At 41.7% G+C, this 17,760-nt stretch overlaps 1 protein-coding gene across 5 annotated transcripts in view; it reads right to left on the bottom strand.

Moving 5' to 3' along the window:
* Positions 1–17,760, bottom strand: part of SHC4 (SHC adaptor protein 4) — a 132,171-nt gene that overhangs the window by 78,910 nt on the left and 35,501 nt on the right. For 3 of the 5 annotated variants that reach the window (XM_073800935.1, XM_073800936.1, XM_073800938.1), the window contains exons 2-3: positions 11,795–11,865; positions 9,033–9,089 (exon numbers count right to left, since the gene is read on the bottom strand). In XM_073800935.1, coding sequence (XP_073657036.1) covers positions 9,033–9,089; positions 11,795–11,865 — 128 coding nt within the window. The remainder of the gene's footprint in view (positions 1–9,032; positions 9,090–11,794; positions 11,866–17,760) is intronic. The other 2 variants (XM_073800937.1, XM_019929175.3) reach the window with 1 other exon arrangement.

Here is a 17,760-nt window from a genome sequence, read left to right on the forward strand (position 1 = left end):
ATAAATATACCTATGGCAAGTAGATGTACTTACAATTGTTTCTGCCACCTTAAAGCTCAGGTCAAAGCAAGTACTGGTGATGCTTAATGACCTAGAAAATGTGCATAATAAATGATAAAAACACATCACAAATTAATAAGCACCATATAATCTCACTTTAGTTTCCAAACATATGACTGGAAAAACCTTATACCAAACCGTTACTCTTGATTACCTCCAGTGATTTGTCTGTTTTTTCTTTTCTTTTACCCTACTTCCCAATTCCCATAATAAGCCACATTTAATTTTTATAATCAGAAAGAAATAGTGAAAAAGTGTTAAGAATTAGATGTTCCACAGAGACCTGACATCAGCGATGGTAATGATCATAGCCGCGCTGTTCTCTCAGAAGTGATTTTTAAACACAACTCAGGGGAATTCTCTGGTGGTCCAGTGGTTAGGACTCTGTGCTTCCACTGCAGGGGGCCTGGGTTCAATCCCTGGTCAGGGAACTAAGATCCCGTAAGCCGAGAAGCACAGCCAAAAAAAAAAAAAAAAAAAAAAAAATGTGGATAAAGATGACTCAGGCTTGCCTTTACTGCCTGAATTGTCTCCCAGCATCTTAGTCTATTCACAGCTATAAGAGCAGTTACTTCGCTTCAAACCAAAGCAATGTCACTAGGAAACATTAAGTGCCGTAGGGACAGGATTTGGTTTAAGAGTACCTGGGTTTGAGCCCAGCAAAAGAGCTGTGTGGTCTTGGGATAGTCACTTATCTTCTCTGAGCCTCAGCTTCCCCCTGCTCAAAATGGGGAATTACAGTGCCTTCTCTCAGGGTGATTGTGTGGTTCATAAGAAAACATGAATGTAAAAGCCCTGGGCAAGTGAAACAAATGTCAGCTGTTGTTAACTACCCTCGCCTCTTGTCCTGCAGCAGCCCTCTCTGCCAGTGTGGTTTCTGGTTGGGTTTCCCAGTCAAGAAGTTAGAAGAGGCCACTAGGCACTCCTTCCCTAATACTCTCAGCTGTGGCACCTGCTAGACAATAGGCCCTGATGCTTCAGTTATCCTTCTCTTACTGGCTTTGCACCTTTTCAGCAAAATAAACAGACAACATTGAATACTTCAAAAATATAACTCATCTAGTGACTGATACTTTTCAAAAATCGTGGTAAAGCATACACACATAAAATTTACCATTTTAACCATTTTTATGTGTACAGTTCAGTGGCATTAAGTATTGATACATTCATATCGTTGTGCAATCAGTACCACCATCCAGTTCCAGAACTTTTTCACCTTCCCAAACTGAAACTCTGTACCCATTAAGCACTAACTCCCTCCCCTTATAACCCCTGGCAAACCACCATTCTGCTTTCTATCTCTGGATCTGACTACTCTAGGCACTTCATATAAATGAAGTCATACAGTATTGATCTTTTTGTGACTGACTTATTTTCTTAGCACAATGTCCTCAAGGCCTGCAGTGTGCTGAATGTTTGTGTCTCCCCAAAATTTGTGTGTTGAAATCCTAACCCCCCAAAGGTGATGGTACTAGTAAGCGGGGCTTTGGGGAGGTAATTAGGTCATGAGGATGGGGCCCTCATGAAGGAGATTAGTGCTCTTATAAAAGAGGTACCACAGAGCTATCTAGCCCCTTCTGCAACGTGAGGATACAATAAGTCTGTGATCCAGAAAAGGGCCCTCACCTGACCATGATGGCACCTTGATCTCAGATATCCCAACTCCAGAGCAGTAAGAAATAAATATCTGTTGTTTATAAGCTACCTAATCCATGGTATTCCGTTATAGCAGCCCAAATGCACTAAGACAAGGTTAATCCATGTTGTAGCATGTGTCAGAATTTCCTTTTTCTCAGCTTTACTGAGGTATAATTGACAAATAAAGTCATAATATATTTAAAGTGTACAACATGATAGTTTGATAGATGTGTTCATTGTGAAAGAATTCCCCAAATCAAGTTAACTAGCACATGCATCAGCTCACACATTTGCCTTTTTGTGTGTGTGTGAGAATACTTAAAATCTACTCTCTTAGCAAATTTCAATACAGTATTATCAACTATAGTCACTATGTTATACATTAGATCATCAAACCTTAATCATCTTATAACTGAAAGTTTGTTCCCTTTAACCAATATCTCTCCATTTCCCCACCTGCCCTCCAGCCCTTGGCAACCACCATTCTACTCTCTGTTGCTATGAGCTGGACTTTTGCAAAAAAGATTCCACGTATTAGTGATATTATGTAGTATTTATTTTTCTCTGTCTGGCTTATTTCACTTAGCATAATGCCCTCAAGGTTCATCTGTGTTGTCACAACTGGCAGGATTTCTTTCTTTTTTAAGGTTAATATTCCATTGTATGTATATACCATGTTTTATTTATCCATTCATCGATCAGTGGATACTTGGGTTGCTTCCACCTTTTGAGTTTGTGAATAATGCCGCTATGAACATGTGTGTACAAATATCTGTCTGAATACATGCTTTCAATTCTTTTAGATACATACACAGAAGTGGAATTGTTCGATCATATGGTAATACTATTGTTAATTTTTTAGGAACTGCCATATTGTTTTCCACAGCAACTGCACCATTTTACATCACCACCAGCAATGCACAAGAGTTCCAATTTCTCCACAACCCTGCCAACATTTATTTTCTAGTTTTTTGTTGTTTTTGGTTTCTTTTTTAATAATAGCCATTCTAATGAGTGTGAAGTACTATCTTGTGGTGGTTTTTATTTGCATTTCCCTAATGATTATTGGTGTTAAGCATCTTTTCATGTGCTTATTGTCCATTTGTGTATCTTCTTTGGAGAAATGTCTATTCAAGTCCTTTGCCCAGTTTTTAATAGGGTTGTTTGGTTTCCTGTTGTTGAGTTGCAGGAGTTCTTTACATATTTTGAATATTAATTCCTTATCAGATATATGACTTAAAAAAATATTTTTTCCATTCTGTGGGTTGCCTTAGTAACTGTACTTCTTGGCCTCACCTGTGCTCATTCAAATAGTAACTGCACCTGCATGTGAGAGACATTGTGCTAATGACTCTAAGGAAAAGGTGCCCTTGACTTTCACACCCTCTCTCTGTGGGTTTGACTCTGTCACGCTATCAGAATCCTTCCCAACTGCTTGGGAACTTCTTTTTTTAATAAATTTATTCATTTATTTATTTATTTTTGGCTGCATTGGGTCTTCATTGCTGCACGTGGGCCTTCTCTAGTTGTGGCGTGCGGGAGCTACTCTTCGTTGCGGTGCACAGGCTTCTCATTGCGGTGGCTTCTCTTGTTCTGCAGCACAGGCTCTAGGTGCGCAGGCTCAGTAGTTGTGGTGCACGGGCTTAGCTGCTCCGCGGCATGTGGGATCTTCCCGGACCAGGGCTCAAACCCTTGTCCCCTGCATTGGCAGGCGGATTCTTAACCACTGCGCCATCAGGGAAGTCCCAGCTTGGGAATTTTTTTTTAATTACTGTATCTTTGAAGACTTCTAAAAGGAATTTAATTGGCTATTTCATCTCAGATACCTGAGAAGTGAGATCTCAGTCCTAACGAGGTTGTGAGGAACCGGGAGTAGCGTAGCTTGAAGCTAGCAGAGGTGCTGACTGTCCACACGTTCAGACACACGCCACACAAAACCTCCATGAGGGCTCCCTGACGTCCCCACGTGTGTGGGAGGAAGTACGTCCACTCACACCGGTGCCTGCCGAGGAGGATTTGACTGTTATGTGTTGTAACTGTTCTCACCAGCTGATAAAGGTCATAAGCCTTGGCCCTGGGACCCCAGACCCTTCTTGGGGTCTTTACATTCCTTCCTGACCAATCAAACTTGTTTTATCCAACCACGTACATTCTGCCTCAGCAAGTGCTCGTTTTCAATTTTTAGCATGACCACTATGAACTAGAACTGTAACATTCTTGATTTTTTTTTTTTTTTCTTGCCACTCTTCTCAGTAAATATCTTCGCTGGGGGATGTTCCCTTGCCTGGCAAGTTAATAAACTCGGCCCTTTATTCCCGCTGTCGTGTCTTTACTTTGCTTGCCATGTGAGCTGCAATCCCACACTTCACTGCATGGTCTCCTCACAGGTCAACACAGAACCCACACACCAGATGCCGGACAGTTACTCCAAGTTTTACACTGATACACTCATCCATGCAGAGCTCCAATCAATCTCATTCATACATTCCTCAGGAAATTTACATAAATGCCAGCCTATTTTCAGACAGATTGATATCTTAATTTAGCCACCTAGCATGCAGATAGTTGACCTCTACAGAATACTTAAAACTTTCCCTCCTGAGGTTCACATTTCTTATAAAGCTCATCCATGGGACTTTAGGTAAATGTTCAGCTGCATCTTGGATCTGCTTTGCATCTAATAGTTGCTAACACCCAAGACACACACACACACACACACACACACACACACACACACACAGAGAGAGAAGTATGCATTTGCCTCTGAAGAGCTGCCTTTAATGTCCTGTTGAAGCCAAAGAATCAAAATTTCAAGACAGTGAATTAAATTTGCAGAATCAGGGCTCAGGAGCGGTAACATTCCAAACAGGAAACTACTCCAATTACAACATCCTCTGAATTATGATCTCTGCTTCCTTGCTGCTTTACCTACTACCGGTCTCCCCAACAGCCTGCTTACTGTCTACGGCAGCAGTTCCAAAAAACACTACTCAGGGTTTTCTTCCCCCGTGGAATGGAATGGGGGCAGATCCCTTATGATCAGCTGGAGAAAATGAATCTGAAGCCAGGACCCCAAAAGGAAGCGCTCACCACTCGTTCTCTAACCACTCCCCACTTCCTTCACAGACCCCCACCCCCAAAGGGGTGGCCATCACAGGAATGAGGCTAATCACACACCAGGAATTGCTGCTTCCCAGCTGTCCTGGAGCCTGGCATGGACAGATCTTGTGCTGGGTGCTCTGCGCTTAGCCTGGCTGATTTTATTACCATGTATGAGTTACAAATGTAAGGCAATAAATACAGGAAGAGGACAGTGTAGTAAGACAATGATCTGGAGGTTCCTCCCACCAGCAGTGTGCCCTGCCCTTGGGGTGAATTATGTCCTGTGGTGATGAACTAAATGTTCCCTCCACGTTTCCTATGAAGTTCTGTTCTTCAGGGTTGAAAACCAAGCCCTGTCCCACCAGCTCTACTTATTGCATTTACCCTGACGTATAATTTATTCTTCCTTGAGTATCAGAGGCAGTTTCCCACCAAGACACAAAGAGGCGTCCTTAGTGGGAAAGGGAAGATCTTTTCTTCTTTGCATGATGTGGGTGCTTATGCAAGGGAGGGAGTGGGCTTTAGGTTTTCGTGACATGATTTCGTGTGTGTGTGTGTGTGTGTGTGTGTGTGTGTGTGTGTGTGTGTGTTTCAGATCAAATGAGGTTTTTGTTTTCTTTATCTTTGTTTTAAAAATCACAATGAATGGTAATTAGATTTATCATGGTGATCAATTTGAAATGTATGGAAATATCAAATCACTATGTTGTATACCATAAATTAACATAATGTTGTAGGTCAATTACACGGCAAAAACAAACAAACTCATTAAAAAGGTCAGATTTGTGTAGAACTACCATGTGACCCAGCAATCCCACTACTGGGCATATACCCTGAGAAAACCGTAATTCAAAAAGAGTCATGTACCAAAATGTTCATTGCAGCTCTATTTACAATAGCCCGGAGATGGAAACAACCTAAGTGCCCATCATCGGATGAATGGATAAAGAAGCTGTGGCACATACATACAATGGAATATTACTCAGCCATAAAAAGAAACGAAATTGAGCTATTTGTAATGAGGTGGATGGACCTAGAGTCTGTCATACAGAGTGAAGTAAGTCAGAAAGAGAAAGACAAATACCGTCTGCTAACACATATATATGGAATTTAAGAAAAAATAATGTCATGAAGAACCTAGGGGTAAGACAGGAATAAAGACACAGATCTACTAGAGAAGGGACTTGAGGATATGGGGAGGTGGAAGGAAGGGTAAGCTGGGACAAAGTGAGAGAGTGGCATGGACCTATATACATTACCAAACGTAAAATAGCTAGATAGTGGGAAGCAGCCGCATAGCACAGGGAGATCAGCTCGGTGCTTTGTGACCACCTAGAGGGGTGGGATAGGGAGGGTGGGAGGGAGGGAGACGCAAGAGGGAAGAGATATGGGAACATATGTATATGTATAACTGATTCACTTTGTTATAAAGCAGAAACTAGCACACCTTTGTAAAGCAATTATACTCCAATAAAGATGTAAAAAGAAAAAAAAAGGTCAGATTTGTCGATACGAGAGGCTGAAGGTGGAGGGAGGGGAATTAGAGGAAGGAAGTCAAAGGTACAAACTTCCAGTTATAAGCTAAGTAAGTACTAGGATGTGATGTACAACATGATAAATATAATTAACACTGCTGAGTGTTATATATGGAAGTTGTTAAGAGATCAAATCCTGAGTTCTCATCATAAGAAAAACATTTTTTATATTTCTTTAATTTTGTATCTATATGAGATGATGAATGCCCAGTAAATTTACTGTGGTGATCATTTCATGATATATGTAAGTCAGATCATTATGCTGTACACCTTAAACTTATACAGTGCTGTATATCAATTATATCTCAATAAAACTGGAAGACAAAAATAAAAATAAATTATGAAAGAATAATCTTAAGAAATTAAAGAAAGAACAGCATAAAATAAACTTAAAAAGGAGGAAAGATATACTGAAGATAAAGAAATAAATGAATTAGAAAATCAAAGACCAAGTAGATTTGAATAATAAAAACGAAACCTGGTTCTTTCAAAAGAGCAATAAAATAAACAAACCTCTGGCAAATCTGATTTTAAAAGATCACACAAACAAATCAGAAATGTTGAAGAGAGCATAATCACATATACAGAGGCTATGTGAAAATTAGATGAGAAAACTATGGCTAACATTATGTGACAAATTTGAAAAATCAAGATAAAATGCCCAACTTTGGGGGTAAAATCACCCCAAAATTATCTTACCAAGGATAAAAGAAAATTGAAAAGACTAATAAAAAAGAAGATTTGACAATGGAGGTAAAAATCTAACAAGCTCAGAGAGTTGTTTGGGCTAGTTCCAAAGACTTTTATAGTAGCAGATAATTCCAACATTGTTTAAATTGTGGCAGAGCACAGAAAATATAGAAAGGTTCTGCAATCATTCTTATGAGGCTAACATATTCCTGAAACCAAAATTTCGTAAGTATAGTTCAAAAAAGAAAACTCACTTAAAATAAGGATGCAAACATTTGAAATAAAATTTTAACAAGTTGTATGTAACTGCTACCTATGATGACATGATAATTAAGAAGCGTTTACAGCAGGAATTCAATGATTGTTCATATTATAAAACTTATTAATGCAGTTCTCTACAATAATAAATTAAAGGGAAAAGTATCATTTAACCATCATGACATATTAAAACAGTACCAAAGAGCAAAATCTCCTAATCCTGGAGCCTTAACCTGAAGTTCCATCTTCACATCTATTAGCTGTGTGACTTTGGGCAAGTTACTAAATCTAAATTTCATCTCCTCGTTAGTAGAATGAGAGTTTCTAATAGAGACAATCTTAGTAAAAGTTTTGAGTTCCCACTCTCCCCAAAAAATTAAAAAATAAAAATCATGTTGAGAACATTTTTATAGGAGAGAGGAATGACTATGTCATCCTTAGTATGATTTTCATTTTCCCCTTCTCCTATTTCCTTTTGATATTGTTTTCCAGACATTCTGAAGACAACCATCACTGTGAGCCTTTGTCTTCCTAATCATCTTGTTTCTCTTTTCTATCAGGAAAAACCTCCTCCTTTGCCCTTTTGCATGAACACTAGATTACTAAAAATGAAGATGTGGTCCTAAATCAGTCAAGTGGATAAATGCCTGGGTGAGAATTAGTGGATAAATCTGGAGTCAAAGAAGTGTGATGAGAGCTTTGGAAAGGATGTAATCCAGGGAACTGCCGACAAAGTACGTGACCTCCTTGTCCTTTTCTTTTTCTCTGCTCTGAGTATTCTCTGTGCTCTAGAGGTCCTATGGATTCAGCCCTCAAACAATTGGCAGAAAGGTTCCTCATAATGAGAAGAATTTGACTCCATCTTTGTCCTCTGTTTCAAACACTGACCGAACTGCTGTATCTTAACCATGGCTCCTCCTTTATTATCAGGAATTTCATGTTGCCGTCTGTCTATTAACTGGAACAATGTACTAACTAGTAGAGACATGGTAAGATCAATTAACATAGGTAGGACATCAGCCTGAATACACCTGTTTGTATGCGTAGTGGCAATTAGCTACATTAGTTTATCAGCAGTCACACCTGATTAATCTTCTGCTTGATGGTAAATGTCAGGAGATACCTGTGGTCACACAAAATAAAGATCTTTCTTATAGAATTCTAACTGGTCCATTGAATTTTTTTCTTGGGTTAAGTAGGATTATGAGTTAAATGAAACTTTGTGAATATGTGAAATTCAAATTGTAAACTATTTGAAACCTGAATCAACAGTTATATATTAATAATATCTTAGGCAATTGGGAATAGAGCAACTTGAATAGTGGCTGAATGTGAATACATACGGTAAGTTGAGAAAAGAAAGGAGGAGATAAAGAAGGAAAAATTAAGAGAAGGAAGAAGAGTAAATGTTTGCGAAGTAGGGTGGGAATTAGAGGTTTATGGAAAGTGAGCCACCTCAGGCTTCCACAAATCTGCCCAGAGCACAATTTGCCATGCCTGAATCTCATACAGACACATCTACAAGGAATAATATCCAGGTACTATGCCAGACACCTTCCCTTAGATCTGTACATTAGTCATGAACTGAATCTTCATGGCAGAGAAAGAAATAGTCTTTTACCATTTACTAAACAGTAGGAAAATACAGACTGACAAATTCATAAAGATGTTTTAAAAATAGAAATCAGGAAGTTAGGATTAACATATACACACTACTATATATAAAATAAATAATCAACAAGGACCTACCGTATAGCACAGGGAACTCTACTCAATACTCTGTAATAAGCTATATGGGAAAAGAATCTGAAAAAGAATAGATACAGGTATATGTATAACTAAATCACTTTGCTGTACACCTGAAACTAACACAACATTGTAAATCAACTATACTCCAATATAAAATAGAAATTAAAAAAATAAAATAAAAACAGTAACAAAAAATAGATACATGGATGGGAGGGAGGATATCAACTAGTATATGGTTCTTCTGCAGAACAATCTAGCAATACAGATCTAAAGCCTTCAAAATATTTATATTATTTGACCTAGTGATAAACCTTGAAGACATTATGCTAAATGAAATAAATTAGTCACAAAAAAAACAAACACTATATAACCCTGCTTATATGAGGTACCTACAGTAGTCATATTCATAGAGACAGAAAGTGGAATGGTGGTTGCCAGGGGCTGGGGGAGAAGGGAATAAGAAGTTATTATTTAATATACAAAGTTTCAGTTTGAAAAGATGAAAAAGTTCTGGAGAGGAATGGTGGTGGTGTTTGCAAAACAAGATGAAACGCACTTAATGCCACTGAATTGGACACTTAAAAATGGTTAAAATGGTAAAGTTTCTGTTATACGTATTTTACCACAATTAAAAATTCTTCTGAATATTTAGCAACAGGAAAATGGCCAACATGGGAGAAACAGTAGCAAATATTTTTCAGATTTTCTACAAAAATCACTGTAAGCACATGTAAGGAAGAGAAGATCAGAAGGTTATTCCAAAGCACAAGATGTTAGTAGACATTATTTCCAGGTGAGATAATGAGTGATTTCCTTTTTCATATTTATCTGTATTTTCTAAATGTTCTAAGTAAATATACAGTATATTTATAACTAGATAATAAAATAAAATTTAAAAGCCCACCTACTACATCTCTATCCTCTTACCCTGCTTCATCATTATAGTAATGGCACTTATTACTACCTGAAAGTATATTGTCTCTTTATTTGTTTCCTTGCCATAGTCTGTTTCCCCAGGTAGAATGTAAGTTCTCTGAGGTCAGAGGCATCTTCATCCTTTATTCTTGAAGAGTTTCAGGCACTTAATGAGCACTCCATAAATACTCAAGTGAAGGAGAACAAGTCAAAATGAATGGATGAGGGAATGAACAGAAAATCAGTCATCCTCAAGTATGGACAGTGGCATTCCTTTCCTGGAATTTCCCCATTCCAGTCACCTGGGGTAGCGATCCTCTTCCTCCCACCTGTAACCAGCTCAGGATTGGAGGAAGGGCTTTCTCCAGATTAAGCATCATCAGAATGAAATAAAACCTGAAATGTGTCCAAATTAGGGCTAAGAGAGTAGGAAGTAATCTAGAAACCCTCTCGCTTAAAGGATAGTTGAAGGGCCTGAGAATGTGAAAGAGAAGGCTTAAAAGGGAGGGAAGATGTAGCCATTTCCAAACCCTGGAAAGTAGTCAGGTGGAGTCATGCATTTACTCCATAAATATCCATTGAGCCCCTTCCGGGTGCCAAGGACTGAAATAGGCACCAAGAATACAGAAAAAAAAAAAAAGAAAAATAGAATTAGATTTCATCTGTTTAACTCCTGAGGGAATACCAAGGATTGGTGAGAAATTTGGAAAGACAGATTTGAATGCATTGTAAACAAAAGAGTCCACAATAGCATTTCTGAAAGATCATTTCATGGAACCCCAGAGATGCATGGAATGTTCTTTTATGTTAAATAAAAAAAAAGAATTCTGGGGCCAAACAAATTTAGAAAATCTCAAGATGAAGTTAGTGCTTTTTCAACTATAGCACAGGACTTCTCAGGGTCTTTAATACCGTACATCATTGTAAACTGTGACTCTCCTAAAGAGCGTATGATTCCTTTCCCCAAACCTTTTGGTCAAGAGGACAATTTTTCAAGGCCTCGGACTTCCATAAGATGAGCATTAGGAAAAGCTATCCTCTCTTCATAATGAGAACATTCACCTGTGGAAACGGTGGCCTGTGACCATGGATGCAGACAGGCACTGCAGCTTGCCCCTGAGACACATACTGGCACCACACACCGCAGATGCCCAAGTCTTCATCCTGAATCACTCCTATAAATCCAGTCCTCTCACCTCACAATTTTCCCAGTTACCAGTCTCAGCACTCAATTATTCCCCTTTCCATCCTTGCTTTGAACCTGGCCTTAAAGAACCATGCCTTGTGTTTCTGCTTCTGACTTGTGCTCTGTGTAATAATGATTCTGGTTCTTTCCCTAAGCTGCCGGGGGCCACCCTGGGTAAGGGTCCCCGGGTTCAACTCTTTCATCCAGCTCACCTTACATGGAGGAGGGAGACCCAGACAAGGAGTAAGAGTTTCTTGTGTCAGGGATGCCATAAATGGGGAGAGCTTGGGCTTGCTGATGTGGAAAGTTTTTCCCTGTTCTTATTTTCGGCTACTTCTTCGACAGGTCTGAGATTCTGTAATGTCCTATTTCTAGACATTATTTTAAATACATTTAGTATCTGGGAAACCAGCTATCTCTCTGACTCCATCATCTTGTCAGTTCTCATACGAAATGCAGATGCTCCGCCACACAACTGAGAAATCTTTCACGTGATGAGGCAAAGCTACTCATCGAAGGTCACTGGGCTTTGGTGTACCTTCCAGCCTTATGTATAAAAACCCACGATGCCTTTGAAACCTTGCATGAAATTCCTGTGGGGAGAAACTCTTGTGACTTTAGACTATAGTCCTCAAAGTCTGTCCCAGTTTTGTTCTCTTACCTTGTAACTTGGGTTCTCATTCCAAAATCCAGTGACCTCATTGATTGCAGCACCTCAATACAGCCCATGTACTGGAATAAGAAAAGAAAAAAAAAGAACAAGTAGGAAAAAATAGCACAAAGATAGCTCTTAGCTTCAGAGTGATTTCCTGGGAAACACCGTTAATCAGCCCCTGATATCAAATTACATTTGCACACTCAGCCTACCATTGATATTTCTGACCATTAATGGACACAGGCCTTCAACCGCACTTCAGTTATAACACATCAGCTGAATCCAAAATATGATATCAGGAATACAGCTGTCATCCCTGACCAATGTGAGCTCAGAGGTTAAGAGCTTGGGCTCTGGGGCCAGACCATGTGAATCTGTATCCTGGCTCTGCCAGTTGTTAGTTATGGAACCCCAGCAAGTTACTCAACTTCTCTGCATCTCAGGTTTGTCACAGTAACGTGGGGATACAATCAGAATTGTTGTGAGAGTAAAATTATTTCCTACAGGTGTTCTAAGAGCAGTGCCTGATACATTCATGCGCTCAGAGATCAGAGGAAGCAAAACTAAAGGTAATACAGGAATATCAAATCTTCTAGGGAGATAAAATAAGCATATAAGTGCAGATAATACAGGGCAGTAATATAGGAAGGTCTTATTTTTTTTTGCAAGATCATTTATTTATTCAGAGGGTTCAAGGGTAAGAAAAGTCATGTCCTACACCAGGAATGAGTACATTTAGCTTGAACATGGAGTATTGGAAAAGGCATTGAGACTTATACAGCTAAAAGATGGTTTATATTTAATGTGGCAGCAGCGGGAGCCATCAGGCTGCTGGAAAGACAGTGATGGGATCGTCTGTGTTTGAGGAGCTTTAATGTCAGCAGCAGCATGAAGGGGGGTTCATGGCGAAGAAAAAGTGAGGATGCTCCTGTCGAGAGGGAAGTAATGACAGCTCACACTGAGGAGGGATGGTGGCAGTAGGAAGGAGGGGACAGATTCAAGTCACATCATAGAAATAGAGACTACACCATTCGGCAGTTGATTTGATCTAGAGAATAAGAGAGAAGGATGAGTCAAGAATGACTCAGATGTTTCCAGCCGGGGTAACAGAGGGAACAGTGATTCCATTAACAGAAAAAGGAAAGCCAGGAGAGGGGAAGATGAGTTGGTTTAGGACCCACTGACTGAAAGACACTGGTGGGGTATCCAGGAAATTACAAGCTGATAGTTGAAAATTGGATTCTGGAATCATGCAGAGGCATTAAGTGTAGGGACTTAGTAGTCTTCTGTGTAGCTTTGCCAGGTGAGGCAGTGGGAGTAATCCTCTTAGCAGGGCCTCAGTTGACGAGGGAGAGTGTTTCTCTGAGAATGAGCTCGGAAATGTTATGAGAGCCAAGTGGTCTGATTGAAAGTGATCTGTAGGCTCCTTGGAAAAGATCTGCTTCCTGTTTAGCTTTCCTCTGGAAGCCTTGCAGCCTCCCTCTGCTTGTGGAAAGATGGCAGGAGCTGGGGGTGCCTCCCCAGATACTTCTTGCAGTATTTCTCAGCGAATTCTACAGATTTCACATCCTAAGAGGAGGTCAGTGCACCAAGTGTTGCCTAGAGCCTCGTGCAGGGTAGAGCGTGCTGGCCAGGACAATTACCTAGCCATTCTCAGCCAGATTCCTGTTCATCACATCCCTCCTGCGGGATCTAGTATTGAGAAAATTTTTTTTTTAATATTTTATTCTGTCCCAATCACATTTAACATCCCAAGGCTTGAGTACCTCAAGGAAGTAAGCGATGTCTAGAGATTTCTGTTCAATAAACCATTAGACGTAATAGGAAAGGAAAGCTAGATGTAGCACGGTATTAAGCCCATCTCAAAACTGTCATGAGGGTTTCCCTGGTGGCACAGTGGTTGGGAGTCCGCCTGCCGATGCGGGGGACACGGGTTCGTGCCCCGGTCCGGGAGGATCCCACATGCCACGGAGCGGCTGGGCCCGTGAGCCATGGCCGCTGAGCCTGCGCGTCCGGAGCCTGTGCTTCGCAACGGGAGAGGCCACAACAGTGAGAGGCCCGCGGACCGCAAAAAAAAAAAAAAAAAAAAAAAAAAAACTGTCATGCAAGGAGATTGCAAGGGTCCAAGCTCCATGTTGAGAGTGGACTGAAAAGAAAGTTTTCCTATCCTCACTGGCTGCTCTGGCTTTTCCTGCCTTTCCGTGTCTCCTTCCATTCCAGAACTTAGCACCTGCTCCCCTATTTCCTGCATCCCTCAACCTGGAAAGAATGGGCTCCCCACACAGGTCGGGGAACAGGTCTAGACTATCCTCCAATCCCCCCAGGAAGCCTTGTTGGTGCAGAGGTGGGTGTCATCTTTCCCTTCAGCTGTAAATTTTCAATTTAAGACCAGGTGATACAGCCTATCCAGGTACAGTTTTTGAAAACGTGACGAAGCACCTCCAGTTTTCACACTCAGCCAGAGTGATTTTTAAAAAATGAGTATCAGGGCTTCCCTGGTGGCGCAGTGGTTGAGAGTCCGCCTGCCGATGCAGGGGACGCGGGTTCGTGCCCCTGTCCAGGAAGATCCCACATGCCGTGGAGCGGCTGCGCCCGTGAGCCAGGGCCGCTGAGCCTGCGCGTCCGGAGCCTGTTGCTTCGCAACGGGAGGGGCCGCGGCGGTGAGAGGCCCGCGTACAGCAAAAGAAAAAAAAAAAATGAATATCAGGCCATGTCCCTCCATTGCTTAAAACCTCTGGCATTTATTATCAGAACAAACTTGTTGCCATAAACACTTAAACGCTGTGTTTTCTGACCCCTGTTTACCCCTCCAACTCCATCTGTGTCACTCTGCCCCTGTGCACTTTGCTGCCACATTGGCTTTCCTTCTATTCCTCAAATACACCCAACACTTTCCAAATACAAGGCCTTTGCACTTGCTGTTCCATTGCCAGCTCTGCCTAGCTCTTCCCCCACTGCACTGCAGGACTAACTCCTTTTTGTCCTTCAGGTTTTAATTCAAATGTCACTGCCTCAGAGGCCCCCTCCTGTCACCCTTCATCACAGCCCCTCATTTGTCATTTCATGCCACTATCAGGTTTACTTGTCAATGTGCTTGTTTATTACCTGTCTTCATTCCCTTGGCCATAAGCACCGTAAGAGTAAGGACCATGATCGCCATGGTATTTCCAACACCCGGGACAACGCCTGGGCCACAGCGAATGCTATAGAGTTTGCATCCAACAAATACTGGATGAAAGAGTGGAGAAAGCTTCTACTGTTCAGCTCCAACATGAGCTTTAAAATGAGCAGAGAGAGGTGAAGGTCTGACCGTTCTCCCCATCCTGGGGGATGAGTGAGGAGGACAGAACTGAGGACTCAGAAAAAGACTCAAGAGGAAGGTGGGGAGAATGGGCCCAACTCCCCAGGTGTTCCAGGGCTGGGGGGTGTGGTCACGGGGAGCGCCCTGAGCGATAAAGTTGATGGTGGGGACTCCAACTGGGAGGAGAGTAGGCTGCGGATCTGAACAGGATGCGGAGAAAGAGGCAAAAGAATGTCAGCTGGGACAGAAATGCTCCAAGGCTGATGAAGCTCAACGGCCACATGAGGGAGGGTGTCAAATGGTGCCGTCCTCAGCCCAGTGAAGTGAAGCACCCATGGTGGGATTCTGGTTAACGATGCGGAGAGGGGTTTCTCGTAGAGAGTGGAAGAGCAAGTCAGGGAGGAGGGGAATCTTCCAAGGTTTTGTTCTTAATCACCTCATGCCCTTCCTTCTAAGGCAGCCCCAGGCATTGCTTCCGATCCCCGCCCCTTCCTCGAAACCTGTTTTGCTTCACACGGCTTGTCTGTCATCAATGGCACACCTGCTGCCAACCTCCCTGTGATAAACGTGAATCCTAGCCTGAGGTGATCGTGACAATAAGCACATTCCCCGCCGACCCTGGGCACATGAGGAAGAAGCCACTCTGGGCAACGTGAAGGGAGAAAAGCAATGCCTGATTTTTTCCACAATGACCCTGAAGCCCAGATGCAGCTGGTCTTCCCTTTGACTCATTCAGTCCATTCCACTCCGAAACCATCGCTGTGTGGAAGCAGAGAGAGGGCAGTGCGTGAAAAGAATCTGTCTGCATCTCCATTCAGGTACCTGATGACTGCCCAAGCGGAAAGCGGCTGAATGTCCAGGCCCGAGGGATGAGGAGTTCAGTTTGTTGATTTCAGTATAAACTAGAGATGATAGTACCTCCCATTCATTTATTAAATGTAGATCTGCATAAGACATGCTCTCTGTTCTTAAGAAACCCATTCATTTATTAAATTCACTTATTTATTCATTTATTAAATGTAGATCTGCATAAGACGTGCTCTCTGTTCTTAAGAGACCCAGCCCCGTGAGGATAGGCCAACCATGAAAGAGATGATTTATCTTTTCTTTCTATGAGGTTAGTCATTGTTAATTCCATTAAATAGATGAAGAAATTAAGGCCTATTAAAGGGAAGTGCCTGGCTCGGTTTCATGTATTCAGTGAGACTGAATCAGGGCTTATTCTGGAGGCCACAGCCCATTTCTGGGAACCTTTGTGTGAGCCTTGCGGAACAGGAAAAGCAAAAAGAAAAAGAGTCATCCAGCTGCTCCCACTGACTCTTCCTTTGGTCTTCCCAGGTGTGTAAGAAGGTAACGAGCCTGGGGGCCCCACGGTAAGAGCAGGCATGAATCCAAGCTCTCCAGGGGCCTGCAGGAGGTGGCACAGGAGGCAGAAGACACTCCCTAGTTCCTGACCCTGTGATGAGAAGAGGACACTGAAGAGCTTTATTAGAGGCACCAGGAGCGGCGAGAACGCGGCGACACTCAGACAACCTTAACGCGGCGACACTCAGACAACCTTCCCATTCAGCACCCGACAGACGGCTCACCTAGCTCCCGGCTCACGCGCTCCCTTCGTGCCCCAAGGCACTCATAATATTTTGTACTGTCTGAGCTTCAGCCGCTTGCTTCCAGGGAGAGATGAACAGCCTATTCATGGCCTGCGTATCTTGGGTTTCGCATTCCAGAGAAGAAATTACTGCAGTTTTCAGAGAAAAGGAATGAGAGCTAACTTATGGGAAATTTTCACCTGACTCTTACAGAAGGATGACTTCAAAAGACCTAAAGAAAAAGGATATATACTCTTGTATCCTCAGAAAAAAATGTCTGCAGGATACATAAGACACGGTTAACAGTGGTTACCTCTGGGAATGGGACAGAGGCAGCCTTTTACTTTACATTTTTGTATTGCTTATGTTTGAAAATAAGTAGATGGTATTATTTTAGAGTTTAAAAATTAAATAAGGCCTACCACTTAACCTCTTGGGATCACAATTTATAAATTACTAAGTAGGGTTAAATCCCTTTTTTTCAACGGCATATTCCCTTCCTTAGAATGTGCCTGTCCCTGTGCTAGGAGAATGGAGAAATATTGTTCAAAAGAAGGTTAAAGGCATTGGCCCTGCACTTAATAAGATGGGAAGGAATGACACTTTGAAACAATCAGAACACTGAAGAACAGTATATCAAATACGATATGACAAGGGTCTGACCTTCATGCAATAAATGTTCAACAATGGTAGAGGCCACCAATGTGGTCTGAAGACACTGCAGGATTTTTCTGTCACCTCTAAATAACATCTAGTCTTTCCCATTTAGAAAAAAATGTTGGGGGGAATGGGGAGAGCCCATTCTCTTCATAACCTTGAGACATTGTCTCCACTTCTTTACTTTCCATTCATGCTTCAACCCACTACAGTAGTTTCTGGTCTCAAGACTCTATTGAAACTCCCTTAGCAAACCAATGATCTCCTCGTCCACTGTGACCTGTTCTGGTCTCCAATTCACCTATCCAGAGCAACTGCCATTGCTGACCTCTAGCCACCTCCTTCTCTTTCCTTGGAGCGTCTCTCCTTGGTTTTCTTGAGAGTATTCTCTGGTTCCCCATCTTTATCCTCTGACTCTTCCTTCT

The sequence above is a fragment of the Tursiops truncatus genome, chromosome 2, assembly GCF_011762595.2.
Source record: "Tursiops truncatus isolate mTurTru1 chromosome 2, mTurTru1.mat.Y, whole genome shotgun sequence".
Classification (NCBI taxonomy): domain Eukaryota; kingdom Metazoa; phylum Chordata; class Mammalia; order Artiodactyla; family Delphinidae; genus Tursiops; species Tursiops truncatus.